The 23,745-nt window shown below is 42.1% G+C and overlaps 1 protein-coding gene across 2 annotated transcripts in view; it reads right to left on the bottom strand.

The window, feature by feature from the left end:
* Positions 1–23,745, bottom strand: part of wwp2 (WW domain containing E3 ubiquitin protein ligase 2) — an 85,030-nt gene that overhangs the window by 26,252 nt on the left and 35,033 nt on the right. The window contains exons 11-21 of one of the 2 annotated variants that reach the window (XM_080438480.1): positions 23,423–23,480; positions 20,696–20,777; positions 19,592–19,720; positions 17,391–17,469; positions 16,521–16,592; positions 15,855–15,943; positions 13,448–13,607; positions 11,520–11,653; positions 11,167–11,307; positions 9,965–10,085; positions 8,060–8,164 (exon numbers count right to left, since the gene is read on the bottom strand). In XM_080438480.1, the coding sequence (XP_080294606.1) occupies positions 8,060–8,164; positions 9,965–10,085; positions 11,167–11,307; positions 11,520–11,653; positions 13,448–13,607; positions 15,855–15,943; positions 16,521–16,592; positions 17,391–17,469; positions 19,592–19,720; positions 20,696–20,777; positions 23,423–23,480 (1,170 nt within the window). The remainder of the gene's footprint in view (positions 1–8,059; positions 8,165–9,964; positions 10,086–11,166; positions 11,308–11,519; positions 11,654–13,447; positions 13,608–15,854; positions 15,944–16,520; positions 16,593–17,390; positions 17,470–19,591; positions 19,721–20,695; positions 20,778–23,422; positions 23,481–23,745) is intronic. The other variant, XM_080438481.1, reaches the window with a different exon arrangement.

Raw genomic sequence — 23,745 nt, 5'->3', positions numbered from 1 at the left:
ACATACATGTACAAAGCCTCAGGTCCAGACGTGATATGTGGCCGGCTGCTGCATTTATGCAGTCAGGAACTTGCAGAGGCTTGGTGTCCCATCTACCAAAAGTCACTGGACTCACTTACGGTTCCGTCCATCTGGAAAGATTCTACTATAATCCCTGTTCCCAAAAAGGCCTGCTGTAAGGAAAATAATGACTACCGCCCAGTCGCTTTGACTTCAGTAATTATGAAGTGTTTTGAGAAAATCATTGTCTGTCTATTGAAGGCAGCGGTTGGTTGTTCATTGGATACTTTTCAGTTTGCTTACAGGAGTAACAGGTGTATAGAGGATGCAGTTTTGGCCTTGGATTAATTTATTTTGAAACACTTGGAAAATAACAAAGCTTATGCACGCCTTCTTCTTGTAGATTTCAGCTCAGCATTTAATACAGTACAGTCACATCTCTTAATTAAGAGGTTGAGGGACCTTAACTCTCTCAGTGCCAATGAAAAAGAAAATGTTTGCGAACCATGCCAACTTTTTTCTTTTTTTTTTTCAAAGTAAAAAAAAAGTGCTTAGGAAGCGAGATACAGCCTTTTTCAGTTATAGGTTAAACAAAGAGTGGATGGAGCTGCAAATCTTCAGATAATGATATCTTGGGTTCTGAACACTTTTTTCCTTTCTCGTTTTGGCACTGAGGGTATAACCCTAAAACTCGGGATAACTCGGGGTCTGGCACTGAGAGAGTTAATGTCCATCCCCTTATCATCAGGTGGTATTATTCCTTTTTAACTGAAGGTACTCAAAGGGTCAGTGTGAATGGTACTTTGTCAGAGCCCAGAACCTTAAGTACTGGAGCACCTCAGGGCTGCGTTAGCTCACCGGTCCTTTTTACTTTGTACACAAATGAGTGTAGAAGTGGGAACCCGAATAATTCATCATAAAATTCTCGGATGATACTGCCATCTTATCCCTACTGGATAAGGATAGAGATTTAGCTGACAATTTTTTAGAGGTACAGAGGTTTGTAAAATGGTGTGATGACAACCACCTTGTTCTCGACGTTAGGAAGACACAGGAGATGGTGTTCGACCCCATGAGCATTGGTGACCACAGGCCCGCGGTCATTCATGACTCGACCATCTCACAGGTTTCTTCATATAAATACTTGGGCATTTTTATTGACAACTCACTAACCTGGAATACACACGTGGACAGTCTCTGTAGTAAACTACAATGTTTTACATGGAAAGTTTGAACTTCTGCCTTCTGGTAGAGGGTACAGTGAACCAAAGTGGAAGTATATTGGGTTTAAAAAATCGTTTGTACCAGCATCAACTCAAATGTTGAACAAGGCTCTGAAACCGCACTGACTGAGAGATTTGATTGATCACTATTTGTGCACTTGTGTAATGTTGTGTCCCCCCTCTGGATGTATTTCTACTATGTCTTTTGTCATTGATGTCTTGTGTGTGGCTGCAGCAGGGGTGAAAGCCCAAGACAAATTTCCCTTGTGGACAATAAAGTTTACCTTGACCTTGATGGGACCCCCCCCCCTTCCTACCAGACTACAGAACCCCTTTGAAAAAGCAAGGACTGTCCCTTTTTCTTCCATTCTGGTTGATTTGAGGGCATGTCAGCAGATGACAAGCCAACAGGTGCCTCTAATTGGCCTCTGATTGGCCCTGGTATCACTTGAATGGTTCACAGGGTGCAGAAGGCAGTGAAACACTATAAGTTGAAAACTAACATGGGCAACCCTCCTGCCATCCCCAAAGTACCAGCCCAACCGTGGCCACACATGAGCAAATTCATGATGTTGAATGTGGGTGCCTCTACAGACAAGCTGTGAGCTGTGCAAGCCAGAAATAAACCAAATTGTAACGCTGGAAAGAAAAGTATCTGAGTTACTTTTTCCTATGTAGCTGTTGCTTTACAAGCTACATTTCCCCAGGGATAACATGTAGCTTGATCAAGCTACTGCCATGGTGAGCTAATTGTAGCTTTACAAGCTATGCTTTCAAAGTAGCTTCCCCGTATTCACCTAGCCTGTGGTGGACATAAATCATCCACCATGAAAATGTGTCCTGGGCTTTATTATAAAAGGTAAAAGCAAATTAACAGGTAGAACACATGAGTCCTGCAACAGATTTTAAAACACAAGTACGGTGTGTAGTCAAAGAGGGCAGGGAGCTCTACTACTATTAGCTGATAAGATGAGAGGGTGTATTATCCCACGTGTGACCACCACTGATGAGCTGGTATAGAGACATCTTATTTGCTGGATTCTACTCAAACCGACTGTTCATGGCACCATTAGGTGTTAAGACCACAAGATCAACATTCCCAACTGTATAGTCCCAAACCATGTGCCTTGTCAAGTGGTCCCCAATCAACTGGTGTGTATTCTGAAAAATGTCCCCAAAAGTTGCCTAAACAAATGCTTGTATTCCAGGGAGAGGGGCAAAAAAAGTAGACCTGTCCACTTAAGACCGATTGGGGACACTTTAGTGGGGGGAAGGAAAAGAATCAGATTTCTTTACTTTCACTCAATTTAGAAATGTGATTTTGGACTCAAAGTCTGTGTTGATGTCCATAAATGAATCTCTTGCCATAATTAAATATGCAAACTTTTCTCATTTGCATAATTTGCATACAATATGTACTAATTGGGCCAAAACCAGGAAATATTATATAATATATTTTTGCTTTTAGTGAATTCGGGAAGATGATCATTAATCATTCATCTAGATCCATGTCTAATGTCCATTTAAAGGTGTCACAATATGAATTATTTCAAAAATAAACTCATAATGCCGACCCTGAATGTTGCGTAATACATAAACAATGTTTGTATGAGCACCTGCCAACATTCTCAATGGCAAATCCTGGACAAATGCACTTCGTGCATATCGGATACTTCTTTCCAATACGTCGTCCTCCAAGATTTTCTGAAAGATGGACCATAGACTGATGGTGCCCTACTGTCAGACTCTGGGTGGACTGCCTGGTTTGTCCTACCTTTATTGCACTGCGTTTACTTCGTGCAGAGAGAGGGGGATACTTCCTCCTACAGCAACACTGCCTCAAGCAGATGGTCCTGTACTTCTTTGCTGCTGGACACCATAAGTATGCATGGTACATCACCTGGTACCTCAAGATGGTGCAAAATCTTCCACATGAGGCCAAGCAGGATCTTTTAGCTGGGGCTCATGTCTGCCGCCACTCTGACGGTGGAACTGCTGTACCTGCTGACCAGTTTGGTGAGCAGACTTACATTAAACAAGGGAAAGGACAAGGTGGTTTGAAAGGCATCTCAGCCAATGAACAACAAGTTGCAGTGTGGATCAATTCCTTATTTGTTCCCATCTTTCCCAGATAGTGGAAGAAATGTACACAAGTCAGGAAACGGCAGAGAATCCAGAGGAGGAATATGCACATGTGGAAGGAAAGGAGAATCAGAGTTGTGGGAAACATGAGGAGAAAGGTGAGAGACACAGAGAGCTGGATCAATGGGATTGTGTTAAAATCATGGAGGAGTTCCAGAAACTCTCATCCCTTGAAAGATAATCAGAAAGTCCTGTACAACATTGTGAATGGACAGGTGGCTCAAAACTCTCTGAATGTGTAGAATGCTCTTCAGATTGGTGAACAGCAGAGCCATGACTTTGTAGCTTCTCTTCCAGAAGGCTTCCATAACACTATTGAGAAGAGAGTACCATGGAGGTGATGAAGAAAGCCGTCACTGGCAAGGCAGTTTATGACATGGAGGGCCTTTGCTCGACTCTTAGTCGTAGGCATAGCAGTGTGGCATAGATTTGAAAGATGTCTTTGATCATGAGCTCAGCCCTGTTCCACCATCACTGATCGATGAATATGGTTGCCTGAGATAGGGTGCTCTACCACATTGTCTGGCCTGTGGCAGGTACAATTGGGGACATTGCCTCTAGCATTAAATCACGCCTCACCAAAGCCTACACTGCAGTTGGAACTGATGAGCCCCTTTTCCCCATGCGTTACATGTTACCGCCTCTTTTTCCCATGCATTATATGTTATCGCCTCTTTTTCCAATGCCTTAGATCAGGGGTAGGCAACCTTAGGCACGGGTGCCAACATTGGCACAGGGGAGGGTGATCACTGTTTTTTTCTTTTAAAATTAAATATTCAGAAAACGTTTTGTCAGTTAAATTAAGTCCCCAAACCATATAGTAGGCTACCTTGCCAGCACGCATGCGCAGAGGGCCTTTGAGTAATTAGAGTCAGTTACAGACACCTGTGTGGTTAATTATTTTGTAGTAAGCTGCTCTGCTGCTGTTTGACTCATTCTCTTCTTCAGCTATTTCAACAGCCTGGTTCTCTGCAACACTTTCAACAGGAGTTTGTAGTCCCAAACCGCATTAGCCTTCAAATCCATTCTCATTTAGGTTCTGAGTTTCCAAGTTATTCAGAGCATGTGCTTGTATTCCTGGGGGAGGGGTTAGCCCTGAAACATGACTGTCATACCATGACAGTCATGGTGCCGAGTCCCCCTGGTCTAAAGTTGTGTTCGATTTTTTCACATTGCCATCTCTCACATAAACATAAACGTTCAGATTTCAAATATAAAGTGCTTACCACCGAGCCACGGATGTTACAAGGCGATGCGGACCGCGATGAGTACCCGTATCTCCCGTATTGTTCAATAAAAAGCATTTTAATCCCATCGCCGGCCATTTTCTTTTTTTGTTTTTTTTTGTTTTGTAATGTATCAGAGTGCAATACACCTCCCAACCATTAGTGTCGCATGGTTGAAAGTATCGGAGACAATTTGGAGAAAATGGCCGGCGATCGGACTAAAATGCTTTTTATTGAACAATACGGGAGATACGGGTACTCATCGCGGTCCGCATCGCCTTGTAACATCCGTGGCTCGGTGGTAAGCACTTTATATTTGAAATCTGAACGTTTATGTTTATGTGAGAGATGGCAATGTGAAAAAATCGAACACAACTTTAGACCAGGGGGACTCGGCACCATGACGCTTGTATACAAGCGTCATGTGAACCATGGCTAGGGGAGGGGTAAGGGGAAAACATTTAGACCTGTCCACTTAAGACGGATTGGGGACACTTTAGTGGGGGAGGTGGAAGCGTAGTTGTATTCACTTAGCCTGTGGTGGACATGAATCAGCTTTATTATACAAGTAGTACTTAAAACACAAGTATAATAAGCTATCAGAACAAACATGATTGTAGTTTTCTTCTCATACATTCGTCAATTTCCAAGCTCTTTGTGCTGCTGTGTGTGAGCGGATTGCAAAATGTACCATCATAGCCTTTTCAGAAGCATAGCAGAACTGCAGATGGGCAACAGTACCTTTTAGGTGATCACCTAAAAGTGGAGTATGCGTGCCTTCAGATTAAGACGTTGTGAAGAAGAACAGACACTACCATTAGCAGAAAAAAAGACAACAGTTCTGAGGCAGTTGACTCACCCTCTTGTCCTGCTACATATCACCCTTTAATTTGCACTTAAGTGAAGATGTTTTATTTTTTGTTAATAAAAAAGTGAAATGGTGCTATTGAAAATGATGCTGTTAATGTAATTTTTTTTACTGATCAATGTTGAGAATTGTTTTTACAGTGTGGACTTGTTTAGTGCTTTGGAGACATACTGTGCTGTCAAAAGCCTAAATAAGAAAGACACTTTTATTTTGAAAGCAAGACTGAGAGAGACAGTCTTGCTTTCAAAATGCTCATTTGCACATTTTCATGGTGGATGATTGATGTTCACCACAGGCTAGGTGAATACAACTACGCTTCCACCCCTCCCCCACTAAAATGTCCCCGATTGGGCTTTAAGTGGACAGGTCTATATTTTTTACACCAGTCGGCAGCTGGTGTCAATCACTGATTAGAAGGAGAGACACATTAGTGGAACATTTTTGTTCAGAGTGAAAAGCAGCAGTGTTGGATGCTGAGAGGAGGAAAAATAAGAAAAATAAGATAAGTGTTTATTTTAGTGTGTATTATGTCTTTGCTTAATTCTACTGCTGTTGCTTATGTATGATGCTGTTACTTATGTGTTTGCTGCTAATGCTGGAACACATATCACTGCTATAATTTATGATGTTTGATTGAAAACACATATAGGCTTAATACAGTTAATGCTCTTGATGAATGTTTATTTTGTTACTATGACCAGATTATGTGAAAGTACTGTGATAGTACATTGATTCATAACTTAATTTTGAGTGATTGAATTTGATTGTTTGTACATTCCCTCTGTTGGCTAAGCCATGTTTCAAGTTTGGGCAGAAGATTCATATACAATCCCAGAAAAGTTGACACATACTGTATGTGACTACATGGAACTTGTATTTGGGGGAGAGATCGCCCTCTTGTCATCAATGAGTAGGCCTCATGTTACCCAAAGTTGTATTTTAACCACAATCCACATCCATGTCAAACTGTCCCTATTTTAGGCTAATGAACAGTAGTTTAAGTAATGAGTCTAGCTGATAATGTTATTTATACAAAGGAAGAACAAGCATCCAAAGAGCAACATACTATTAGCTCAGCAAGTGTAATGTATTTTGAAAAATGTCCCCAAAAGTTGCCTAACAAACGCAGCTGCATGTGTGCACATTTTTTCATTTTTTTTGTTGTAAGAGGCTTAGCAGAGTGAGTCAGCAGAACCAAGGACGAGTGTTTTTGATGAATCTAACAGGTTAAAAATGGAGTTTGAAGTTATAATGGGTTTGTATAGGAAGGGGGCGTGTCTGATAAAATGATTATCAAATATCTAAATACTAAATCAAGCAACTTAAAAACGGTCTGGGGGGCTTACAAAAGCCTGAGTAGACGATAAAATGACCCAAAGTTTTTTTGAAAGTGAAATATCCCTTTAAGGGCCATTCCCACTGAGCACTATAACTATAAAGATAACTATAACTATATTGTTCACCATTGTATATTTTTTTAAAGTTGGTGTGAACACTGCCATCCACTTGACTTAAAAACCAAAATTTAAAACTATACTTTTTATAGTTATAGTTATAGTGCTCAGTGGGACTGGCCCTTTAGAGTGGAGGAGAGAGTATCCCAATTAAAAATGTACTTAGTTCACAGGATTAGAAGTAAGGTAGCACCCAAGTATTTCTGTGATTACTTTAACAAGGTTAGTGATACTCACAGGCATTTCACCTACTGATTTTAAGCCCTACAAATTTGACAACAATCTGGGAAAAACATCTTTCATATACTCGGCAGCAGTTCAGTGGAAAGATTTACCTTCCAGCCTCAAATTGACCAGTTCCTTTCACAAATTATTGTGAAATTTGCATTAAAGAGATGGCTGGCCATTAACAATAATTAATTTTAAATGAAGCACTTCAAATGTATTTTTTAAAAGCGCAAAAAGAGGGATTTTGTTTAGTTTGTTTTATTTTTGTGTTTTCTGTTACCGTCTTAGTTTTGTATTTGTTAGGTTTTCTGCTAGCTAATTTCTGCCTGGCAACCGGGACACAGGAAGTCAACAGAAATACATTTTATGATTGCAACTTTTCACACTTTCACTAGGGGCAATGTAGAGCACACACTCCTGAGGTGGTTTGGGGGCGGGGTTATACACAAAACATACACAAAAACCTTAAAAATAAGGACATTTGGGGACAATTGTAATTTTAAGTGCTAAGGCCCTTTTGGAGCATGGGGAATATGATTACAATTAAATATAAGGATTTCCCTTTGGGGACGGTAAATTTCGTCCCCGATTTTCAAGTGGTCCCCAATCAACTGGTGTGTATTCTGAAAAATGTCCCCAAAAGTTGCCTAAACAAACACACACACACACACACACACACACACACACACACACACACACACACACACAGGATATTGTATTTACAGAGGAGGATTGTGTTTGGATGATTGGATTATGCAAGAGGTGTTTATAGAGAACACGCTTGCACATGTGCACATCCATCACTTTGCATACACACACATACACAAGAGTATACACACATTATCTAGATGTGTGAATAGAAACATGAGCAAACACACACACACACACACACACACACACACACACACAGTTGCGTACCTGCCAGAACCAATGGATCTGTTTGCTGTTCTTGGTGTAGTGTCTGTAGATGGTGTTCTTCTGCCAGTCTGCCAAGTCAATCTCCTGCATGCCACACAGCATCAGCTAGAAGAGACACATTAGACACAAGCTCAAACACAAAGAACACAATATAATCTATGACGGGTGGAAACCTTGTATATTCAAAACCGTTCCTTTTTCATTATTATTTTTAAAACATTTAAAAATAGTGAAAATAAGCTCACACGTTGTGAGCTTGAATTATTGGAGTATTTACTACTTTTGGAGTATTTCCACCCCTTTTGTGTGACACGCTTTAATCCTTTAATTAATTGATGAAAAAACATAAAAAGTTGAAATATGGAGATATGAGTTGTCTGCCCGACAGCAGCTAATAGGCAGATAAACGGACACAGGCCCAGAGGTAAAAAAAAAAGGCTTGGATAAAAAAAGAAAACATGATAGAAGCGTGCGAATCATTCCAGAACAAAGAATGGAAATGAAAGATATACAAGATAACAAATGAATGCTGGTGAATCAGACTATATTAGTCGTAAGAATAGACAGTTATAATCATTTATGTGCTGTGGAGGTCTAACGTATTCAGGTTTTCACTGCAATGCTATGCTACACTGAACGATTTGATTAATTCACACACCTTCAACAAGAGAGGCCGGAACTAATTAGCTATTGATAAAGTTCATGGCGTAGTGTTGTAATGATGTGGCATATAATTAACTGGCCAACAGTTAAGAACAAAGAACCATTCTAGAATAACAATGTTCTGACATCATTCCAAGTGACTCTTCTCTTGTAGTACACCGTAAAATCCTCAGTGTTATTAACTCTGAGAGTGTACCCATTTGGTTACATTTGCAACCTTTCTGAGTTGCAAACGGATAAATTAACACCGAGGATTTTTACCATGTATCAACTGGAAGACCAAGGATGCCAGAAAGAAAAAGCACAGCACACAAAGCATAAGCTGGAGGATCAAACAGGGCCACAACCACACAGATTAGAGTTTTAAAACCCTATTTGCTGTATCCCACCCAATTATGTGGTCACACATCACAATTTTTGTAAAGTGCACCGCTTATGCATGGACGCAGGACCGGCGATTGTTGACGGGACTAGAGTATAACTAGGTCCAGTGATGATCAAACCGCCCTCTTGTTAAGGAGGGATACTTTTGGATGCGGTTCACTGGTGTAAGAAGGACATTATCCGACGACTAGTAAATGTATTGTCTGCATCTCACTGCACCAGAAAGAAGACAAACAACAGACCTGAGTACTAACAGGATACTTTCTGCACACAACTATTGATAAATATATTGTTGCTGTCGGACAGAAGCCAAGAACCTGTATTCCAAAGGAAGGTTCTTTTATTATTTACTAGTCACAAACTCTTTACTGGTTAAATATTTATAAGACCCACAGAATTAACAACTTTCAACCTGGCGTCGCTATCTTGGGAAGGTCATTGTAGGCTAAGGTTTTCTAAATGTTTCAACATCTAAAAAAACAAATAGCCAAACTACAAGCTCACAACGCATCGCATCACGACATGTGAGCTGAAAATTTACTTTTGTATTAGGCAGGGGGAATCATCACAGAACATGTATAGAATGCTGATAGTTAAAATACAAGAAGAAAGGAGAAATCAAATAGTCATCCATCAACCAGTATCAGCAATTTTTGTAACAAAGCGTAGCTTAAAAAAATGCTTGGTTTAATTGCCGTAACATTTTGGAGCAGCAAGAATGAACACTGTTAAACTTTTGGCATCGGAAGATCCTTTTACTCAACCACTTAAAAATAACAGTTGTTGGTGAAACAGAAGGGAAGTGGAAACTGACTGGTATGAGTATGAACCCTTTCCAGACCCCCTGCTGCCACTCACCTCCAGCTCCTTCTCGTCAAAGTAGCGCAGCCACTCAAGCGGCACCACCTCATTGAAGCCATCCAGGAAGGCCTTGGTTTGTTCCTCCACGCCTCGGGTGAACCGCCAGTCGGTCAACAGGCTGACACATGGTGCACAGAGACATACGGAGAGGGCGGGAAAAGGGAGGCAATGTGAAAGGAAGGAGGGAGGGAAAAGAGGGTGGGAGTGAGGGAAGGAAAATGGAATGAGAAGGGAGAGAGGTAGTATGAGAAGTCAGTATGACAACTTCTTTGATGTTCATAATGTAAAGTTACAGGAAATGTGCTCCACCAAAGCTAAATTGTCAGTATATTGTACTGGATAAGTGTTCAAATTAATGTAGTAAATAAAGTAGACCTAGACTAGAGTCAAAGTGTGCAAGGAACTTGAGTGATAATATAAATTAGAGCCCAGCCTAACATGAATGTCAACATTATGTCAGCTCCAAACCTAACTCAAGTTTAAATTTGGTTATTTCTTTAATCGTCATCGGTTTAATTGCGAACGCAGCGGAAGGAGGCGCGCCGAAGGCGCGCCTCCGCGCAAGTGGAGCATACTATGAAACCGTGCTCGGCTTGTGTGTGTCTCTGGGTCTCTGTGTGCACTGCCTGTGTGCACTGCCTGTGTGCAGCTCCTCTGAGATAAGTAAATGTCCAATTTAGACGTACCATACATCAAATGAAAGGTCTTTGAAAACTGAACACACCTGTCAAGGTTGCGTTTAAGCCCGCCCCTTCCCCCGGAAGCCACGCCCCGGAGAAGGCTCCTAAAAACTCCCCATTGAAACCCCATGTTAAATGAAAAGTGCCCGAATCGCTCCCAAACTTTTTCTACCCCCCCTAAGTGGGGGTCTACGAACAAATACATCGGGCTCGGATTTTGGCTCCGCCCCCCGGAAGTGGGTGAAACAGGCACTTCAAACACTTTGTTGAATTGTTCAAAAACATTCCAAGTTTTTTTTTTGTGAATTTGTATTTTTCTAAGATGCTCCTTTTAACGCAGATTTTTTAAAAAAAAAAAAAAATTGGTTACTTATTTTAAAATATTTTTTTTCATTTTTTTTTTCTTTTTTGGCGTTCGCTTACCGCGTTCGCGCGTCTTACTTGTTATTAAAGTGCAAGGACAGAGTTACATAAAAAACAAAGTGGAAGGATGAGAAGAAAGAAGAGAAGAGGTCTAACCTGATGTACTCTTCCTTGTTTTCCTCTGTGACCAGTTCATTCTCTCCATCATCTTTCAGCATGTGTGTGGAGACCTTCCCTAAGATCTCCATGTCCTGAGCAAAATACAGCTCCACACCACACTCCTCTAGGCTGTTATCTCTGGAGACACACAAACACACGCGTACAGTATGTATAAGTAAAAACATATTCACACAGACTAAAACAATAAAATAAAAAATGCACACATATTGCGCGCACACACACACACACACACACACACACACACACACACACACACACACACACACACACACACACACACACACACACACACACACACACACACACACACACAGTTGTGCATTACTTACTTGACCCACATGATGGAGTTAAAGAACTCGGGGTCTATGGACTCAAGGTCTTTGAGTGTGGGTTTCTTGTTCAACATGCGCTTGTAGAATGGCAGAGTGAACCCTGTGTCGATGAATTTCCCGTGATACAGGGCCTGTAGAAAGAACAGACACAGAGGAGAATGGTTTAAATCCTATATCCTATGTTCCACATAAGCACTGCAAGACACTCAGAGTTAAAGGAACTGAGGATTTTGATGTGCATAAATACATACTCATATATACAGTATACATAGTCAACAACATGCTCATGGACGAGTAGTGACAAACACATGAATAGTAACACACATTATCTCCCCCTTGCCTGTCTTCAGGCAAGATTTATCTTTTCACTTAAAAACGTTTTAGGATGACAATTCATTTCAAGTTCTAGAGACACAATGTCAATATATTTTAAACTATATAAATCCTCAGGCAATTGCATTCCATCATCCTTTTACCTTGGACTACAGTGAAAAACATGGTGTAATAAAATGTTAATGTGAACTTTGTGTGCCAACGTTGATAACATTGCCTATGCGAGCTGGGCCTTGTCTTAACGGAAGTACCGGAATTTGGCAGAAGTACCGCCCAAGGAAATGATGTTGAGGTTTTAATTTGGGTTCCCATAAGGATAGTAATATATGGTATATACCCACACACATGTGCTCGAGCATGCACGTACCCACGCAGGCACAGACACACACACACACACACACACACACACACACACTCTCTGTGAAGGTCCCTGACACTCTCTAACCCCCACCCATGCTCAAACAACTAGCAACTTGCATCACAATCCTGTGTGTGTATGTGTGGGTGGTTGGGTGGGCGTGTGTGGGTACATGGAGGACGTAGTGTGAGTAGAGTGATTCATCCAAGCCTGAGGTGGTGGCTGGGGCCCAGAGGAGAGCTGAGAGCAGACAGAGCTGTTTAATGTTAAAACATCTCAGAGAGCCCAGTGTACCAACGCTCCAACAACAACACCGACCGACCGACTGACTCACAGTCTGTTCACTCACTGCAGCTCTAGTCTGTACAGTCCTGCACGTGCCCCTCCAGAAACAGGATATTACACACACACACGACCAGTTGGACAGACAGATGCACGAGAGAGGAGTTAAGTAAAGCAACAGGTGTGTCTGATGCGAGTTAAGTGCGAGGAAACAACACGGTGAGGCTCGACAAAGGGAAGAAAACTGAGAGAAAGAGAGGAGAGGTGTGGCACTGTAGCTAAAAACTTGGGAGAGACGAGCATCTTTATAAGGCGAGTCAGTGAAATGCATTTTAAGACTAAATATAGACCCTTGTTGGCGGGTGTGGGCTGGGTGCGGCAGTGAGGTCATTCAAGAGGGGGGTGGTGTTGGGTGGGGGTGTGGGGGGCTGGTAGTAGAAGGAGGAGTGGAGAGTGTTGGTTTTCCGGCCTACAGCTTGAGTTTGTCCCAGAGAGAGAGAGGTAGTTAAGCTTGGCAAGACAAGGAGAGGAGAGGGGAGGGGGGGGGGGTCCTGAGAATAAAAGACGTATTCACTTGTTTGGGGTGCGCGCACATCTGACGACGACTCATAAATATATCCGTGCACACGAGAGGAGACAACACTTCTCTCTGTGCTGCTTGTGTGTTTAATGTTTTATTTTTTTAGGGTGGAAAAAAAAACACAACCCCAAAAATAACTCTGAACCCAGTTGTTCCACTACGATGACGTTGAACGGACGTAACAGCACAAACCTCGGCACACAATGTAAAGTTTATGCCGTCTTCTCATATGTCTGAAAAGGAAACAACATGATCCCTAAAGTCCCTATTGTGGACATGTCATAATAGGTGACACGTGACATGACAACAATGTGTATAGTGTTTAATGGTTAAGCTTGAGTTTTGGTGTGTTTTTTGGAGTGACAGGCTCACCATGGCGATGAAGCGACCGATGAAGCGGAAGTAGGTGAGGTGGTCTGGATTGATGGAGGAGGCGGGGTTGATCTGGAGACAGTAGTTGTTCTTGCCAGCGTACTCGAACAGACAGTACATGGGGTTCAGCACCTCGTGGGAGAGCAGGAAGAACCACTCTCTGGAGGGGAGAGGAGAGGAGGCAGACAACAGGTATTAACCACTTAAACCCTATACTTAGTTGACCCTATTACAATGGGCTACACTAAATCTTCCAGAAAATAGCCATCTACAAGCTCACAACGTGTTGATCGGCTATTTTTTCAAGTGGTTGGTAAAGGAAATTTAGACAAGGTAGAGCTTTAAAGAGAGAGGCATGAAAAAAGTTGACAACAGGCAGCGAATGAGATATTCTCAAAAACTGCATTTCTAATAAGAATGCCGTCTGAGACAATGTCCCACAATACAAAAATTTTATACCAAAGGGCCAAATGTCAAAATGTGATTATTACGTTTAGTTGCCATTAGTGAGAAACTAACATGGTTAAATGAAAGTGCAAAACATACAATAACATAAAACATACAACAAATAAAACATATTGAGTAACAACAAATACAGACAGACGAGCAAAGAAAACAAAAGGTGAGACTGTTTACATGAAATAATGACAAAAGATGAACATGAAAGACAAATGATAAAAAAAACAATATGTGAAATAAAAATAGAAACAATTATGTTATATAGGATAGTTTTTATATATAAAAAATACATATTTGATGAAACACAAAGTAAGCAATGATTCTTATGACAACCTAGTGCCATTTGAAGCAAATACGGCTGCAACAATCGATTATCTTTCTTTTCTATTGATTAATTTTACGATATTTTTTACTTTTTAAATTGTATTTAATTAATTTATTAATAATCTTTAAGTTGATAGTTTTAAAAGTTTTTGACATTTTCAGCTATAATTACATTCCCAAAATAGGGATGGATATTTTCTTTAATTAATTAGTTCAATTAACGGTTGCACCCCTAGAAGCAAATGCAACTAAACATTGTGAAGTCAATTTCGAGTCACACAGGATCCAAAAGCAGAAGTCTCTCTGAATAGTAGGTTCAGCTTAAACAAGACAAATCAGGCCAGTCGGATCTCTCCCAGGTATTTCTAATATGTGTGGTATTTTGGAATGTCTGAGGACCCCAATTCCCAGATAGGAGCTTCAGAGTTAGACTGGGCAGGTTTTCCCGTGGAAGTAATGTTTCAAGATAAGCAGTGATAAGTAGGGTGAATGGGATAACGTGCACACAAAACATTCCACGTGTGTGAATGCCAAATTCACTGTGTTCCCATGTGCCATCTTATCAATGACTTGGCTCAGAATGTGTCTGATGCATACTCTGGGAGAGGGCTGTACCTCTTCAGAGAAACCGACATACAGAGAGCTGGACGTAACAAGTTAAGATTATGGATTACCTTGATAGAATACAGGCTGTCAGAATACCATTTAGGTTATGTAATGGGGTTTAGAGATAAATTAGTGTGTACATAGATAGACAAATGAAAATACACCCACACACACACACACATCATGAATGGCTTTTGACGGACATGAAGACAAACATATGCGGTTGTTTATAAACAAGGTACAATGGAAAAGCATTACATGGATTGTGGAAAGATGCATCTATCAGAAAGAATGAGAGCCCGGTCCACCACCACCACCAAGCGCTCCCCTGCCCTTCCCTCCCCGTGGGTATGTGGGGGGGAGGGGGAGGGTGTCGGACTGAGGTCGGACGGATGGACGGACGGAAGGACGGAGGGACGGACGGACTGACGGACGCAGACACCTCCCAACATCCCGTCCGTGGTTCTACCCTGTGGTAGAACAGCATGACGTCACCTACCATAGGGTAAAACCACTGACGTGACACCGGAGACAGAGACACAACCCCAAAGGAACAACAAGAACAGAAAAAAACAATAAGCCCAACGACACATAAAGAGAGGCGGGACTGGAACTCAACAGATGCAGGTGGCACTACGATGGGAGGGGCAGTGGATGGGTGGAGGAAGTGGGAGGGAGGGAGGAGGGTAGGATAGGAAATGGAGGGAGGAGAGAGATGAACTTATATTGAAGGATGGTTGGGGGGGGGGGGTGAAATGATGGCAAAAAACACAACAACAACCAAATAAACAAGGAACCCATCACCAAAATGGACATAAATGATTGAAAAACAGTTACCTTAAAAACACCCCTTACACCAAACACACACACACACACACACACACAATCTGACAGTACACAAGACAAGGGCTATGACTGAGCCAGTATGGCCACAATTAAAAAGCTGGTTGGAGGGAAGAAAAAGCACACATCGGCTGGAAGACAAGAACGCCAAAGCTTGTGGAGTGGGTGTTCTCACCTGGCGATGCCCCCATAGTCCAGTCCTTCCTCTCCTCTCATGATGATGTAGAGTCTACGACGCAGGTCGTATGGCTTCACGTTCATGATCTAAAAGAAGAACGGCTACATTGACTCACAGCGTTTAAGGTTAAAACAAATGTCCTAACCTACAAATAGTCAACTCAAGGACTAGGGTCTGGTCATAATTAGCAAATTGATTTGTCTAGTCACTAGACAATCAATTTGCTAATATGTCAGAATATTGTGCACTGTACTGTGTATTCGTCATGCACAGGATCAAAGATGAACACTCATCATCATGAGATATGTTATGAGCTTGTAGATCTGCTACAATCAAAATACTTTCAAACCTTTTCTTTCTTTTTTACATTTTCACCTATAATGACTAAACTTGGGATGCCAAAGTTAAAGTGGTAAAAAAAAAAAAAAAATCTAAAGCCAAAAGAACTTCAAATAACAAGTATCTAAAATGTTGCTTTGACAGCTTCATAATTGAACAAAAAAGACACCCTTCTAGTTTCCCAGCTTGTGTGCATACGGGTATTCTGTACATTGAGTCTTGTGCTCCTATGTTTGCCAACACTGTATAAGGCTTTCAACAGACTTTAGGATGAATGACAATGACATGAAATGAAACGATGTGTGTGAAGTGTGAGGCTCTTACCTGCTGAAAGGAGTCCTCAAACAGTGTTTGTCTGGACACCGAGATCTTGACATGGCTGGGCAATGCATTGGACTAGAAACATACCAACAAAAAAGAAACACATGTGTGAGTCCATAACTCCCTGCCCCCTAATAAAGTTGTTCTGCCGCATTATACAGTACAGTAAAGTGTATTACTGCTGTTTCACGTAGGGTTTTCTTACATGAAATACCTTGGGGAGGACACTGGATAATATAGATTAGAGACCACAGAGACAATAGACCATATTCACACGGTGGCCATTTTGGAATTTAACATTGAAAGTGCCACCCTGTTGCCGTGGCAACCGGGTTGACACTTCATTGACATAATATCAACATGGCCGCCGTGTGAATATGGTCTATTATAACACTGTACTTACTGTATAAGTATAGCTTATACAGCTTTTACCAACACAAGCTAACTTTTGACCTTTGGCCCTTTTGTCGTCACGCTCATGTCACTATGACACAGCCATAACCATATAAGGTGTTCCCAATGCAGCCATGCCCAAATATGGCGGAAACAAATCAGTCAGCTCCATGTATGGACACAAAAAGGGGCATGCCCTTATATGGGCATATGCTGTTGACATCAGCAATCTCCATATATGGGAATAAAAGGGATAAGGACTGACAGATGGGCACAGCGATGGGCATATCAACCCTCTATTTCCCCAAAACGTCCTCAATTACAATGTCCACACACAAACTAACATTCTATTTCAAGAACACACACAGTAAAAATGCGTGTAGATAAAATAAAAAAAACTTGTTCTGTCTACAGTGATTATAAAATCATTCTAACCAAAGCTTTATTGTGACTGTAGGCCAGGTCTGAGTCAGCACTTACATGGCACAGGAAGCGGAACTGGTGGTATTTCCACCTGAAGCTACGATCATATGCACCTGGGGAACCGCCCTGCCGCGACCTACGCACACGCACACACACACACACACACACACACACACACACACACACACAGGGGGGAAAGGGAAATTTAAAATTGACACTGTTAAAACAAGGGGAGTCAGTGGAAATCCCCACCCTGCTATATTGCATTTACATTTCTGACATGTCAAGTACAAAGAGCGTAATGCTCATCTCTGCTTACAGATACCACAGAGAGGTGGTATTGGAGTAAACTGCATGAGGCAGCACAGTTGAGGCCCAGCACAGTGACTTCTAATGAAGGGGGTCAGGAGAGAGAGAGCCTCCAGCTATAAACGCTTCAAGAGGCTGAAACAATGCGTATCCAGAAGCCCAGAGCCTGGTCACCACTCTATACTCCACTGTGACCATAGACGTGTTTAGTTCTGCACATAAACAGCAGGAAATAATCAGAAAAACATTGCATGGACCCATTCATTCTCTACCAAGCAGCTCCATATTTACACATCTTGAAGCCATCAAACGTTCAAATCATTCTGGTTGCTGGCTCCAGGAGAAAGTTCCTCATGTTCGCCAATATTGCAAGGACTATACAACGCCAAAAGTAAATGAATCCTTAAGCTGAGTGGCATTCTGGTCTGAGATACTTGATGCGTGTGTGTGGGGCCTGGTGTGCAAAGAAAATAACAGTCGCAGTAACAGAGGGAGTAGAAAGCTGCGAGAGGGATAAGACGTAGGTGAGACCAGGCGTGCAGCTGTGTTAGTATAATCTCCACCATCCCACAGCACACAGACTGGATATGTGCCCTGTCAGCACTGGAGAATCCGAGACACACAGAGGGGGAGAGAGAGGGAGAGGGACAGAGAGAAGAGAGACACACAGAGGGAGGGAGAGAGAGAGAGAGAGAGAGAGAGAGAGAGAGAGAGGGAGAGAGAGAAGCGAGACACACAGACAAAGTATAGAGTGATAGACAGACAGAGAGAGACAGACAGAGCGAGGGACACAAAAAGATGAGAACAAGAAAGGACACAGCAAAATGACATGACAGAGGAGAGATTGAAAGAGAGATCATCAGATACTAAAAGGGAGAGAGCGAGAGCGAGAGAGAGAGAGAGAGAGAGAGAATGTGGAGGCCAGGGTACAGAAAAGAGGCCTCTAATGCAGTGGGATTCTGGTTGGCAAGTGCTGCCAGGCACATCTTGGTTTGGGTTAGGAAATGGAGACCGCAGCGGCAATGTACTGGCCACAGATACAGACTCCTAGTATTCAACGTAAAACACTTAAGACACTCTGAGAACTGTCTGTGACCAGCGGACTAAAAATATAGCATGGAGACCTTCGTATGTTGAAACATCAGCATGAAAAGTAGTTTGCAGACACACAGACGCACACGCGCGCACACAAACAGTATTTGTACAGACATAAACAGTCATGCACGCAAATGAACACAAAGCATGCCAGCTTGCATGTACACTTGTACACACAAAAATGCGCAGAGCTACACATACATATCAGAGCTGGATGTTATGGAGCCGTTAGCCCACATTAGCACATTATGACCTGACTTTCTGGGTAGAAATAAGAATACTTATGAGCAAGGCACACATCTATGAGCTTTAGGACAGGGGCAGGGTGTGTGGTGTTTGCATTTTATGAACATGTGCATATGATAAAACACGACTACTTGAAGTAAAACACCCAAGTTAATTGTGTGCAATTCGAAGAAATGATTTCTTCTTTGTTTTAATGGCTCTACAAAGAAATTGTAATTCCAAAAAGTCAAGCAACGATGAAACATGGCCGCGACAAAGTGATTGATTAACAAATGGGCCCTTCTGCGAAAAAGAAAGGAAGAGGACGGCATTAAACTAAGAGTATTATTTCTGTATTATTGATGTTTTCAGAAAATGAGGGGACTTTTGTTTATGATTATTTGCTACATACCAGACCTAGGTGACATAATTTCAGCACAATATGGATTCAAACAAGAGTTCATGTAACTCAGATACCAAGGCCTCTTTCTGGTTTTGCTTTTGCTTTGCTGTAAAAACTGGCTTGATGCTTCAGACCATTTCCTAAGGACATAAGGTAAGCTTTTGCCTAAGGTCTGTACAAGTACACTGTACCTAAAACAAAGCAGGGGGTCTAAGTGAATATTTACCCTGACTCAAACCCGGGACGAGGGTCTTTAAAGGTGGTGGTGCGAGAGTTGTGATCCACAAAATATCGAACTCCCTCGGCGGTGTACTTCATCTCCCAGCCCGGGGGCAGGGGGGGCTCCTGGATCATCCTGCAACAGGGAGAGGGCAGTGAGCACGGTCCCGGCTGGTGGGTCTCGTCCCCTGGATACAGACATACTGAACTGTCCCTTTCCTACCGTTCCTCCCCCACAACCCCTACTGTAGGTGAATAAACCTGGACCCTAAAATCTGCACTATCCCTCATTCTGAACCACATTTTACAGCTATGTGATGGTGAGTTCCTTTGGTCTTTGAAGGATGCTTTGACGTATTCAGATGCCAGTCACTGACACCTTTATACCAGAAGGTATTTGCGATCAGGTCTCTCAAGTACACTCGAAGTGTATGAACTGAAGCTATGGCTATTTTGCTTGCTTCCCCTGAGGACTTTTAGAGGTTAATATCAGAGGTTAATATCTTTAAAGAGTCCTATATCATTTAACTTTGCACGTCATAAAACTGCTCTTTTAAATCGGTTGACGGGGGAAAGGGGAGGATGATAAATGTGAGTGAAGTGGAAATAATAATAATAATAAAACGTCTTACGGGAAGACAGTGACATGACTGACACATGAACAGCGGCCGATGCCATAAAATGATCACATTATCAACGAACAGATAATGTAAATGTACAATTTCTGTGCAGAAAAAAGAAATGTTGTTTATTTGCATAACCCCAGACTTTCAATAGTCGGTATTTTCAGTAATAAACCATTCCTAACCTGCTGAGAAATAGCCAAAAAATTACTAAAGACCAATCATTGGGCTTTTCCCAAATATGTTGATCTTTCATCCCTGGTTGTAATACAGTGTGATGGTGTGACTGAATGTGGTGTGACAGAATGGCACTTGGTGTTCTAGCGACCAGTTTGTTTTCTGGGGTTAAACTAAATCAAACAAAACGGTGAATGTCAATAATGCTTTCTTATACATCCACAAATGCATACAACAAAGGCAGACATGCAAGCCAACATGCAGGCAATTTTAGCGAACACCCACACCCACACACACAGTTATAGTCTCACCCTTGGGTTCGTGGATCTTCCCATTGTGTTGTTCGTGTATTGTGGTTGACAAAGTATACTCTCCCATTGTCCTGACGCTTCTCTGTAGTTGAACACAACAGAAAACAATATTTGTGCATTATTAGGACACACAGGAGACTGACAGTAAAGAGAGGATGACATTCAATGAAGTTTATGCTTTGGATTCTAAACCGCAAGGAGCAAGAGTATATTGCATGAGACTTGGCTGAAAGACGCCCAGAACAACAGTAAAAGTTATAAAAAGAACCACAACAGCTATCAACATAGGCCTGCACTGTGGAATATTACTGGGATCATATGAGCATGATGACAGGCCTTATAATGCTTAGTTAGATGAAGAGAGGAGAAAAGAGGAGAACAGCTGAATCTCACAGTCTTGGTAGAAAAGTGACGAGTCTGTGTGGCATTTCACTGTGGCTGTTCCAAAATGCCTTACGCAGGTCCACCTTTGCCTTTCTAGGTCATGCAAACTTGTGAGCTGGTGTGTGTGTGTGTGTGTGTGTGTGTGTGTGTGTGTGTGTGTGTGTGTGTGTGTGTGTGTGTGTGTGTGTGTGTGCTTATGTGTGTGTGTGTGTGTGTGTGTGTGTGTGTGTGTGTGTGCGTTTGTGTGTCTGTAGGTTGGGGTGTTAGAGAGCAAATGTGACTGAGGTGAACTAGCCACAAGTGAAAGAAGTAGGGAGGCGTTGCAGAAAAGGTTTATGGTCACGTTATAGAGACAACACCATGGTAACTGTTGGTTGCCCTGGACAGAGAATATAGGGCACAAGTCAGTGAGGTTTAGAGAGTGCCAGGTCGAGTGTGTATATGCACAGTACTGTGTTGAGCCATTGGTTTCCAGCCCCCTCCCTTTCCTCTCCCCCATTTCCCTCCATCTCTCTCTGACATCTTTTTCTCATTAACAGGCGTGTGTGGAGGCTGCAGAAACAGTAGCGCTCACATTGCAACTCGTAAGGCTAATATATACTTCCTGTGTTGTACGATGAAAATGAGAACTTTTGAAAACTCACAAAGTATAAATTAGACTTTACTTGCCAGCTCTTTCAGCCCACCTTTCTCTCTATTTTCTCTGTTCCCATGCTCGCACGAGTCTTTCAAACAATTCCCTCCCCCCTTCTTCATACCCCCACAATCTCTTCCTTCTCCTTCCCGTTGCCCCTATTTCTTTTAGCCTTTTCTCTTTTCATTTTCTGACCCTGCAAAGGGGAAACAGACGTGGCCGCAGATGAAAAAGAACATGCATGAAAAGTGAATCTGAGTCAGCGATATAATTGTGGTTTTCGCCCTGAGACACCACAGCATGTTGAAAAGGCATCACGGGTAGAGAATATTACTGAGGGGCTGGAGAGCAACAGCAAGAGAATTAGCTTGTGAAAACGTTAGCAGGGCGGAATTTGCCAGTGTGTATGATTTAACTCTGCACATAAAAAAATGGCCTTTTCCGGGTTTGAAAATAGATTGGATTATGTAGAATCCCATCAACTACACAGCCTCTGTAATTTGTGGGATTTGAGGCAAAGGAAGTGGTTTGTGCATTGTGCATGTACATTATAAATCAGCATGGGTAGTGTATCAAAAAGAAACATTTATCTGAGATTCACAGCTATAATCACTAATCCATTGGTCGCTATTATGGGCTTGTCATTATAGGTGAAGATTTTCCAAATATTTTCAAAATGTGAGATACTTTTTTCAAGTCTGTCTAAGGAGTCTTTCCTTAACTTTAATGCAGCGAGCGAGTCTCCTTCTGCCAGTTTACCAAAATGTGAGAAAATAATATTTGTATTTATTTTTTCAAAAATGTTGATGTAAAATGTTCAAATGTTTTTTAAAGTAACAGATCTACAAGTTCATGTCGCATCACAATGCATTGTGAGATTGTAGATCGGCTATTTTCAAATAGCCCAAGTATAAAATAGGCTTAAGTGGCTAATCAAGCCAACTAACAATTGATCTCTCCCTAGTGTAGCTTATAAGTAAGAGTATTGCTGTTCTGCAAGGGAAGAGAAGCTCACACACATCAAACCTTTCTCTCTCTCTATGCTTACCAAGACTCTCATTCACACCATGACCTTGAAGAAGGAAAACCAAAGATCTGATAACCCCAACTGGTCAATTCAGGCCGTGATGTAAAATAACATTCACATAAAAACCAGCCATGACTCAGAGGTTCGGTAATGGATGATGGCTATGTATGGGGCTCTCACTCGCGCCTCCTCCAATGATGATGGTTTGAATAGCAGCATCCAAACTAGAACCAACCTTACAAATCACACTCACAGGACCTGTCAAGCTAAAGTCAACTCCATACTCACTGGCAAAAGGCAATTTATTCAACCATTTTATTACAACAGGTTCAGCTCAGGACAACTTTGTTGCTCAGTGGTTCAGTAACCAAATAACAGCGATGCAATTACACAGCAAAAAAAAACAGATTAACCAAATGGACCCCGGATCACGTCAGGGTCCATTGGGGTCAATTTCTGTGTGGAATGTAAGTACAGATAAAATGTTCTGCAAAGTTCTGATTAGCTGTGCACAGACACACGGACAGATGGACACATACACGGACAGGGGCGAAAACACAAGCTTCGCTTCTCGGGCCGATCGGCCTAGCGAACACAAATATAGGTGTTTGTCTGTATGAGTGGGGGAGGGGGCATTAAGGTGCATGCAAAGAAAGTGTGTGTGCACGTGCGGTGGACTTACCCCATCCCGGAGGAAGTGCACCCAGAGGGTCATTTTCCACTGGAGGAGCTCCGGTCGGCTGAGGGAGAAAAAGAGAGATAGCGCGAGTCCAGTTAGGATAAGTTGCTCTCCTTCCCCCTTCTTCCACCTTTTTGTCTTTCTTTCTCTGTCTGTCTTTCTCTGCCTCTCAGTCCTCGTCTTCCTCTCAGTGTCTCTTTGCAGCGACGGTGCAGTGTGAAATTCTTTAATCTGTCCACTCAGCTCCACACTCATCTCCCACCAGTGTGTGAGAACAAGCATGTGGATATGAGATGAAAAAAGGCCCACACCACTAAAAACAAAAT

This window comes from Gymnoscopelus braueri, assembly GCF_963280865.1.
Source record: "Gymnoscopelus braueri genome assembly, chromosome: 9".
Classification (NCBI taxonomy): domain Eukaryota; kingdom Metazoa; phylum Chordata; class Actinopteri; order Myctophiformes; family Myctophidae; genus Gymnoscopelus; species Gymnoscopelus braueri.
The sequence above is the reverse complement of the archived record's forward strand: the minus strand, read 5'-3'. Positions and strand labels throughout refer to the sequence as shown.